The sequence below is a fragment of the Passer domesticus genome, chromosome 10 (genome assembly GCF_036417665.1).
Source record: "Passer domesticus isolate bPasDom1 chromosome 10, bPasDom1.hap1, whole genome shotgun sequence".
In the NCBI taxonomy this organism is placed as follows: Eukaryota; Metazoa; Chordata; class Aves; order Passeriformes; family Passeridae; genus Passer; species Passer domesticus.
Genome location: NC_087483.1, coordinates 19239056 through 19249345, shown reverse-complemented (window position 1 = coordinate 19249345; position 10290 = coordinate 19239056). Strand labels below are relative to the sequence as shown.

General features: G+C 44.6%; 1 protein-coding gene across 1 annotated transcript; it reads right to left on the bottom strand.

Annotated features, from left to right (window-relative positions):
- Positions 1-3: 3 nt before the first annotated feature.
- Positions 4-9474, bottom strand: LOC135308789 (shugoshin 2-like). Its single transcript, XM_064434242.1, has 8 exons — positions 9250-9474; positions 8339-8514; positions 8012-8074; positions 7318-7412; positions 6473-6771; positions 3995-5896; positions 2692-2818; positions 4-1936 (listed from the first exon to the last, which is right to left on the bottom strand). Exons 1-8 carry the CDS (start codon positions 9389-9391, stop codon positions 1813-1815), a joined length of 2928 nt encoding a protein of 975 aa, XP_064290312.1. The 5' UTR covers positions 9392-9474; the 3' UTR covers positions 4-1812.
- Between the last annotated feature and the right edge of the window lie 816 nt (positions 9475-10290).

Here is a 10290-nt window from a genome sequence, read left to right as displayed (position 1 = left end):
AAATACCGCTTGCCGTGAAATTTTATTTGGGGAGTAATACAAACTGATACATCATTGCTCAGCAAAACAGAAACTGTTACACATGAACAAACTCTTCCCCCCTCCAGCTGACTGCTAGAGGTGGTGATTAGGATGGAGATTACCAGTGTTGGACCAAAGGAGCTACTCTTACCCTGTGTTTGAAGCACAGCTCTGTAACTGCTAGCAGCTCTCTCCACACCTTGAATGTCAATGAATGCAATCTACTACTCTGTTATTAGCACAAGCACATCAGTGCAGCTGGAAAATGTCCCATTTCTGACCCATAGAAGCAATGGAAACAATTACTGGGAACACTTGGAGATCTAAGTTCCCGGCCTGGTTTCTGATATCAGTGGGTCAACACAGGCAAGATTCCAATACAACAGCATTTCTAGCAAGTGTTATAAGTGTTATTTACTAGCTCCTACCTGGCTTCCAGAGTTACAAAATACCAGAGAAAACTTGGTAACTTCCAGAAAACTGAAGAAATAAATAAGAGGGCATTTTTGAATCTCAGGCTTTTTGTTTCCTGGTTTTAATAACAGTACAGCTTAAATGCAAGCTATGTAGTAGCATTTACCTGACTGCCGATGACACTATTTTCCATCTAAAAATGAAATTTCCATCTTCTGGAGTCCTCTGAATACAGAGAGTACAGCAAGACCTAGCCTATCCTCATGAACTGATAGAAGGTGCTAAGGACAAGGAGTAAGTATGGTCAGAAGAAAAGAGCAGCCCTCTCCTTGTTCTATCACAAAGAGGAAACACTTTTCCTGCTTCCAAACAGGCACATTTCCTTCCCTTTTACTGCTGGTGTGATCCCTTCTTTTCCCCGCCACTCTCTCAAACATTTAGAATCAATAACCTTCAAAGTTACACCAGTAGACCCTAAAAAAAGCAAGTGTGTGAAGCCAGTGAGTGCTGCATTGGAAGACTAAAGGATTTCCTGAAACACAACTGGCCCCATCTGGAGTACTGTTGTCCAGCTCTGTGCTTCCCAGCTTAAGAGGGATATGGACCTATTGGAGCAAAGCCAGAGGGGGAACACAAAGATGATCAGAGGGCTGAAATACCTCTCCTATGAAGACAGTCTGAGAAAGTTGAGGTTGTTCAGCCTGGAAAACAGAAGGTGCTAGGGAGACCTTATCACACTATCCAGTACCTCAAGGGGCTACAAGAAGGCTGAAGTACTTTTCAACAAGGGCAAGGAGTGATAGGAAAAGGGGAGATGTTTTTAAACAGCTCTGTCCCACGGGACTTGCTCCTCTGATCACCTTTCCTGTAACAATACTCAGAATGTTTGAGACAAGACATGTTTAGATCTGGTCCTAAGCACCCTGTGTTTCAAACATTCCTTAATGTTGGTTGGTATAGAGCTCATCTGCTGCTGCAGGGAGCTTTACATGGCAGACGGGGAGAGAACAGGAAGAAAGCAGAAGATAGCTAGGAGCTAATCATACAGCACATAAGGGCCATGCCCCTCATTAAAACAGACATCCATCAATTTGTGTCAACCACTTTCCCCACCCCATAAGTCTCAAAGATTTGAAAACAGAAGAAATGCACAGCACGAGGCTCAATTTGTCAAATTGGTCCTTGGGTTGCCTTAGTTGGAAGAGTTCAGCTGCCTGGTCAGCCACCTCCATCTTTGCTTGGGCCTCTGCATTCAAAGCTCTCGCCTTGCGGCTAAACACACGAGCTAGGAGCTTGGGGGCTGCTTTCAACCACTGTTGTAATCCTTTCTGTTGTTATCAACTTGCCTGCCTTGGCACTGAGACATCCTTCAGTAAGTCATTCTTTGTTCTCTTTCATCTTCTTGGTCATTTGCCTTGGCTTTGACAGGCTTCCTTTTTTTTTGTAGGCAGAAGAGTGGAGGAACTCAGTGTCTGTAAAGGGGTCACCCTGCCTCAGTTTGCTGCAGAAACAAAAGGGTTACATTGAACCATCAAGTATTCCTTTAATTCATGTATGATTTTAAAGTTTCTAATTTTAGTGCAGTACTTGCCCATAAGATGATTAAGTGGTACAGTTTGTTTCTTGTCCATTACAGAGTACTGGTGCAATATAACCAGCTATTTACGGAAAGTTCAAACTGGGACACTTTCCAGGGAAAAACACACCCTGTAATGTTATATAACTACGAAGCCATCATTTTAGGAGTAAATGACGCTGTGCAATAGCCATTGGATGTACTGAATCTAGTTTCCTAGGAAAAAGATACAGCTATTTGTTTAGGTATATCTGCTAGTGAATATAGATACAAGATGCTCTCAGGAGAAAAGTATTACTCAGGCATCTAAAATTTTAGTTGTCACAGAATAAATGAAATCAGGGCTTTTGCTGGGCTGTCTTTATTCTGTATTTTATCCTCCTGCTACTGCCTCATTAGCACTGGAGTACCACAGATACAGTCTGCCAAGAGATGTGCTCATTTCAACAAGTAAAATAAGATCTTTGGTAGCTTGTTACCAGAAGCCTAAACATCCATTTGTACTTATGCAGAATTTTGGCATAACCACACAGTAGTAGAAGAGGAAGGTCACAGAACACAAAGGGTAAGAACTTTGAACAAAGCAACAGAGGGTCCAGCACTGGAGAGTTAGTATATGAGAGCAGAGCAGGGGTTGCAGCATGGGAACAGTCTTTGGAATGAATAGTTTAGAGCCCAACCTGTGGATTGATGGCTCTTTGTAGCAGGTTGGCTTCCGTTTCCGCCTAGATGAGCGCCCTGATGCGTCCTCCGAGCTGGAGTGAGACAGAACCCTGCCATTGTTCAAGTCCTGTAGTGGTTTGATATCTGCAAAGGGAGACGTTCGCATGGTTTGATCAAAGTGATTCTAAATCATTTCCAGATATCCTAATAACAGCTGACAAATAGAAAAAGTTGCATTACCAGGTTTCTCTGAACATGCACAATCCGGAATCTAATCATATTGCCCCTAAACTCAGGAGACCCTTTTAATCCCAAAATACCATACCTGCTCCTCAAAAGTCAGCTCATAAATCAAATTAGGTCCCTTAATGAAAAAATCACTAATACTGATAGTATCATGGGCTTTGGTGTAGTAGAAAAATTATACAGAAACTTTATTTGATAGCTGTAATGCTCAGGAGCTTACAGCCTGGAGAAGACAGCAACCTTATAGCACACAAACAACCTACCAGCAACCTACTGACTCCCAGCAAGACACAGAACCAGTGGTCACTGCACCTTTCCAAAATCAGTCAGCCAAAAGGAAGAAGACAGGAGAACAAACTTCCTCCATGTCTACAAAGTACAGCCCACTCCAGTTGTAATAGGCCTGTTTGTCAACAGCTACAGAACGAAAAACCCCACAAAACTACTTTCTTTACAGAGCACTCATTAACAGCAAACTCCCCAAAAGGATCAGCTCAACCATTGTAGTACCAGCCCAAGGATGCACCCTCCAAATCCTTTTAAACAACAAAACAAACAAACAACAAAAAACCCCAAAATAATTTAGGTTGGGTACTGGTTAATTTCCAGTGAAGATATCACCTTAGAAGCATGAAGTCTTGCAGCACTAACCATTCTGGACCAAAAGTTTTCCACCTTCTTGTTATTTTGTGCCCCAGTAATACTGACTGACTCTAATAGGCAGGGTCAGCATCAAGTTAGATTTTGAGGTGCTTGAATACTTGATTTTCTAAATAGGCATGCCCTGTAGATAACAAGAGTGGTAAAGCAAGACTCAGCACATGCTGCTAGTCTCGTCCCAATATCTACACATGGACAGGTGGACAGAAATTCTTATAGAAAAGCTGATAAACTAGAAGCAAATGCAGCCACAGAAATGACAGGCCAGCACAAGTGGAAGCATAAATGGTGTACTGGAGACTGATTTTTAACTCTGAAAAAAAGAGAGGAGAGGAAGGAAAATATAAGTACTTGCTGCATGGAGTTTTTGCCCTCATCTCCAAACACAGGTACCTTCCCCAGCTTACCACCTACCAGGTTCCTGTGAAGATGAGCTCCAAGAACTTGACTGGACTTGGTTTCTCTCCCCAGGTATTTCCTCTGCAGTCTCTTCTTTAAATATCGGGGAGTTTTTCAGCCAAACAGGGGGTTTTGCTGGCATTCTGTTGCCCTCAGTACTTAAGCTCTTGGAAGCTGGTACTTCTTTAAGTCTGGAGCTGACAGAAAAAACTGCAGAACTGCTCACACGGGAGGATTCAATACTGTGTGAAAGGTCAGCAAGTGATATCTCAGGTAGCTGCTCCTCCAGGAAATCACCTGGCTCAGACAGCAGATGGCTAATGCAGGAAAACTTCCCCATCAGGATAGTCTGCTTGGGTGCAAGTTCTGTGGAACTTCCAGTGAGAACCTTGGCACCATCACTTTTTCTGCCCAGGGAATCAGTCTCTGGAGGTCGAGAGTTGCTCCTCTTCCTCTGAGGCCTGGGTTTGCAAGAGGCTTCATTTGTCAAAGCATTCATGTTGTGGTCAACTTCACCTTGCCCTTTTTCTTGAAGGCCCCCTGTCTGTTTTTTATTGCTCTTTTGATTGCTCTTAACAGCTCTGGGGATTTTGCTCGCTTTGCTCCCAGGAACAGACCTGGGAGGTACATTTTCACCCCCTTCAGATCCTGTCTGGAAACAACCCAAGTTTCCTGCAAGATCCAAAGGATGGACAATATATGTTTCCCTGCGCTGTTTTAGAATACCTGGTAAATGCTTTGTGCTCTCATTAGCTACTCCTTGAACATCTATGCAGAGCCTACAAACATTAACTTCATTTCTCTGATCACAATTGCTATTCCTGGCAGTATTCTTCCTGCTTGTTTGGCTTCTTTTAGGCCGTTCTTCAGCTTTGGACTCTGGTATTATCACAATGTTTGGCAGATATTCCTCATCAGAATCATCTCTTTGCCAAATTATTCTAGTTTTTCTGTTGGCTTTCTGTCTGATGCTCTTTCTGCTCACACTTGAGACTTTTGTAGAATTCTGTAGACTGGAATCACCTGAGGGAATTTCATTACTTGAGAAGGTATGAACTGGGGGTTTTAGCAAGCTCTCCATACTTTGCATCTCAAAGATAGGTGCCTTCTTAACCTGCTGCATTAAGTCAACACTTTCAAGATTCTGCAGCTGTGCTGGATTCACCTCACATGTACTTCCCAAGTCTTGGACTCCATCAGGAGAGTGGGAATGGTGCTCCACACCACAATCTGTATTCCTCTTGTCAAAAGCCCCCTCACATGCCTTCTGCCCCATCTCACAGACTTCAGTCTCACTAGAACATGTTGCAGCTTTTGGCTGAAGAAGATTCTGTGCATTTTGAGCACACTCTTCACCTTGCGATCTGTCGGGACTACTTTCTGTATTGGTTTTAATTGCAGTTGTTTTCTTTTTTCCTGTTCTTGCTTTTTTAGCAGTCTTTTTCTCTCTGATTTTACTCTTATCTTTGCTTCTAACCTTTTCAGGAACAAACTCAGGGACCTGGCTAGGGTCCCTTTCAACACCACATCCCATTTCTTTTGTCTGTGGCTGCTCACAAAAGGTCTCTTTACCCACAGAGTTTCTATGAGAAACAACAGCAGCTTGAGCTGGTGAAGCCAGGGGGCTGGGAGATTGCAGCTGTTGCTGTGTGTTGTTCTTGCTGGAGCTGCTGTTGTCCTGTGCAGTACTACCCCAAGCTGCCTGAGTGGAACTGACATGTGGGAAGATATCCAGAGCAGAAGATGGAGTGCTTGTAGCAAACAGGGAGGAATGCTTTCTCCTCTGAGTAACGTGCCCTTGTGAGAGACGATCAAATAAATGTTTTGCCATCTCATCGGCCTCATATGAAAGAGTATGACTTTCCAAGGCAAGCGTTGGCAAATTGTTGAGATTTTGTTCAGTGCTGCACAAGACATCTGTTGGAAAGAGAAAATTAATGTTTAAGGCTGAGAAATGCAGCAGGCAAATACCATCTTTCTCCATACACTGCCACAAATCCAGAGCATACAAAAAGCATTATTTTGAGACAGGGACTCCCCCAACTTACTGGGTACCAGATTTGCTTAGCTGGCTTCTCTCTGAACAAAAGGGCAGCCCAAATCAAGATCCCCTAACTAGCTGTAATATTAGGAACACTTATGATCTGTATAAGAGTTATCATTTACATGGCAAATCCACAAGTAGTGCACCTAGTCAGATTCTGCACTTTCAGACATGTTAAAAAGTCTTATGTACACTCAGTGCCTATTACTCAAAAATCCTGATTTGTGACTTTGATCTACTGCAAACACACCACATATCCCTCTGAAGGACTCTGATTCTGGGATATAGATAACTCCAGCAATAACAGCCCCAGTGGAGCATGTAGTTAATACCAGTCATTAGGAGCTACTGGAGTTGTGGTTGAGAGCTAATTAGAGTTATGGCATTTATGCATTTCTGAGCACAGACACAAAGACATACCAGAAGAACAGCAAGAGATGCAAATTTACCTCCAAATATGTGAGAGTCATGAAAAGCCCCCTCTGTTGCCATTGCTTCAGTCACCTTTTTGCCATTCTCTCCCAGGTGGAACTGAGGCTCCTCATCGTGCTGTGGTGGCAAAGTATCTTTGGGGGCAACAGGCACAATTTTCAAGGTCTCATTAGAAGCAGATCTCTGAAGTTCTCCTGCATTAGAAGCAGGTCTCTGAAGTTCTCCTGAGGATGTTTGTAGTGCTGTGGAGCTGCCAGCTTGCTGCTCTGCATCATGCAGCTTGGAAATGGGCACTCTCATTGGCATCTGTGTAACCCTGGTGAGAAGGAGGAGCAGCGATGGATCATGTCTCTCATATATGACAGGCCCCAGAATCCAGCAGACTAACTACAGGCCACGTGTGGGCAGCTCCAAGGACTGCCCTGTCTTCAAAGGGGAGACTACACACAGAAGAAACAGGACTTCCTATATATTTTGAGATCATGTTCTGACCATCTTTCCAGAAAGTTTACATCATACAAGCAGGTGACTATTAAGCATTTTTATGTAACAAACATCAAAGTAGCCAGCTATGGCACTCACTTGCTCAATCTTGCTGTACTCAGCAGCTACAAAGAGAAAACTGCCTAAACGTAACAGTCTCAAAGAAAGGAGGTAAAAAGACTAGTTTTTGCACAGACTCAGCATTAGAACAAACAAGACAAGGAGTGGCAATAAAGACAGAATAAAGGAAAGCATCAAGCAGTGGTGGTTCAGGGAAGCTATCTCATATGAAACTGGCAACTAGTCACACACATAAAACACAAGAAGTTTAGAATATAGAAATTCAGGACAAGCTTGGTGGTATCGTTTTAAAGCCCACCTCAGAAGCTGACCATCTACAATATCATCAGCCCAGCTATCTTCAGTCATGATGCTCTTCTGGCCACTGGACAAGGATTCAGAATTTATATGGAACTGGAAAGAAGAGAAATAGGAGAGTGATTTAAAGTTCTTGAAATCTCTCGTGCAGCCTCCTGCACAGAAACAGCAGAAGGTCAGTTTCTTTAAAAAGTATGTAAAGCATTGCCAGCAACCCTCTCATGTTACGGAATAAATTATGGAACAAATTGCAGCAGAATCAGATTGTGTCTCCACAGCCTAAGGATGAAGTTAAACTAGTTCAGATAATGTGGGACTAGGAAGCAGAAGTATTTTCCCATCCACCCACTTTCCCACACAGGGAAAGTGTCCTATTCCCTATCCCAAGCTGCCATGGTAATACTTTAAAAAAGAAATTGAAAAGAAGCCACAGCCTGTCAGAACAGAAAAGCCTACTGCCCAATATAGCGAATAATCCAGAGGAAAACAGTTTTAAACTGTAGTGTTTCCTACACAAAGAGTTATCCTGAAAATCCTTAACACCAAGCTGGCCAGGATGTAGCCAGCACAACTCAAGCAAGCAAAGAAAAACAGATGAAGCATCCAACACTGAAGTGAGCAGGCAACACAAAGCAAAAGACAGAAAAAGACAGCCCCCTTCCCAGAGCAGTGTGGTCAGGTTTCCCATGGTTTACCTCAGACAGCTCGGCCGTCTTAACTGCAGCCATAAGATTGTCCATTTTTTTCAACATATCATTCTGTGTTGAAGTAATAAAGAGAGAGAAGCCATAAAGACATTACATCAAAACATCTATTCCAACAAGGATGCTACTAGCCAGAGGCATGTTCTGGGGAGAACACAGCTTGGAAACAAAAATAAGCAAATGAATGGGGATCTTTTCAATATGCTGAGAATCCAAACATTCAAGAGCAACAGCTCAATCCTCCCACAGTTGAGATGCTAGTGCAGCCCACCTTGCCTACCAGCCCTCCCCATGCCAGCCACACAGCGAGAGCCATACCAGGAAGGAGAGCCTGTGCCGCAGCACAGCGTTCTGGAAGTGGCACTGCTTCACCTCCTTCTGTAAGATGGTCTTCTCCTGCGTGAGCCGCTGTGCATTGGCTTTCTCTGCATTGAGGGCCAGAGCCAATGCTTTATTGTTCTGCTTTAGGGAGACTTTCATAGTGGAGGAGTTGTCTGTGAAAGACAGAGCAGTATCACATGCCATCAGCATCCAAAGTCTCACCCATACTTCTCCTGTCATCATAATTCTCTCTCTTCCTAGACCAGCCGTCCTCAGATTCCAATCTCTACAACTCAATAGCCCCCTAACAAAATTAGCAGTATCCTTCCATAATAACATGCGACACTTCAGATACCCTCTCCATCCTCAGTGGGTCACACTCAGAGAGCAAGCTACTCCTTCAATTCTTAAATGTATGATGGTGTAATTGAAATGCTGAGTTTAAAAATATATGCTCCTTGCTTTGAATAAGTCACCAACAGGTAAGTCCTCATCGCCATTCAAAAAATGGGAGAAAAAACTATTTTCCTCTATAGTTTCCCTTGAGTAAATTTGGACCCCTGTTTCCCAATTTGAAAACAAATGAAAGTAATGGAAATATCCGAGTTTTTAAAGGTAGTCCAAATTATCTCCTGTTCTATCTTTGCATTACTTTCCCCATAAAAACAAGCCAGTTGGCCTAGATTCCGCAGAGGATTGCATATACACTACAATACTTCATACACATTTGGGCACACTTGAGACTCATCTGCAGGGCACTGGATTCACCCAAAAGCCCCGGGCAGAGAAGCAGCACATGAGCTCTGGTAAGGGACTGCTGCCCACTGCTGATGCCGCGGCCCAAGGCCCAGTTGTGAGCTGACACTGCAGCCAGCATTTGTCCACACCGCAACGCAAAACACACTCACTAATGATCTTCGTTTTGATTTTCGATGCAAGCGAGGCATTCAACTTCGCAGTCCTCAAGGCACCCTTCTTCTTCTCCCGCATCCGCTCCCTCACGTCGCTCAGACTGAAGAAGGACATCTCGGCGGCCTCCCACGCTGCCATCGCTGAAGAGAGCGACACCGAGCAGGGTCGGCACCCGTATTTCCTTGCCGCAAACCCTTACCGGCCAAGGCTTGCACTTGCCACAGGAACGACGCCGCGGCGCGGCCCGGCCCGGCCCCGCGCGGACCCCCGGCGGAGGAGGACGAGGAGGATAAGGAGGAGGACGAGGGCGAAGCGGAAGCCGTGCCCGCCGAGCGACTTTCGAAAGCCGCGGCCGGCGGGCGGGCCGCCCCTCGCCCCGCCCCGCGGAGAGCGGCGCAGCCTCGGCGGCCCCGCGGGGCCGGGCCCGCTGCCCTTCCCGCTGGGAGCGGCCGGCCTTGGGGCGCTGCTGCCGCCACCGGCCCCGCGGAGCTAAACCGCTCCTGGCATGCCTCAGGAAAGGCCGAGGCTTCTTCTGAAGGACCTACGCCACCCAGAAATTAGGGTGTGTAGTTTGCAGCTATGACAAAGGCAGTTAAATGTGACCGTTGAAAGGAATTACTTTTATTCGTACGTACTTCACACTTCTGGCCAAGTTAATGCATTGTTTTCCCGACAGCCTTGAATTTGCTTTCAAGAATTTGACATTACGTGTGCTGGTGTGATGATGTTAAGTATTTTAAGGAAATGACACATACAGGGAAAACAGCCAAATATTTTGAAAATCAATTTACGTGGAGGTACCATGGGAGTAAAGCTGCTGAAAATATCTCTGTTTTCCCAAAATGGGTTCTTTTACCTGATGTGCAAGAGGCCGAGCCCCACACAGAGGTGAGGTATTTGATTTTTGTACAGTTCTGCACAAAAAAGAGTGCTAGGTGTCAAATCCGCTAAGCCAGCATGATGACTACCAAAAAACTATCGCTGTTCATACGTTTTAGTAAACAAAGACATTAATATTCATTGGCTACAAGTTACAT

Excerpts from the sequence above, each read along its gene's own strand:
- LOC135308789 (XM_064434242.1), bottom strand. The coding sequence starts at position 9,391 with ATGGCAGCGTGGGAGGCCGCCGAGATGTCCTTCTTCAGTCTGAGCGAC. Across the intron at positions 8,075-8,338 it reads GGCACAGGCTCTCCTTCCTG|AATGATATGTTGAAAAAAAT; the intron begins GTATGGCTCTCG and ends ACTTCAACACAG. Across the intron at positions 7,413-8,011 it reads AGACGGCCGAGCTGTCTGAG|TTCCATATAAATTCTGAATC; the intron begins GTAAACCATGGG and ends TCTTCTTTCCAG.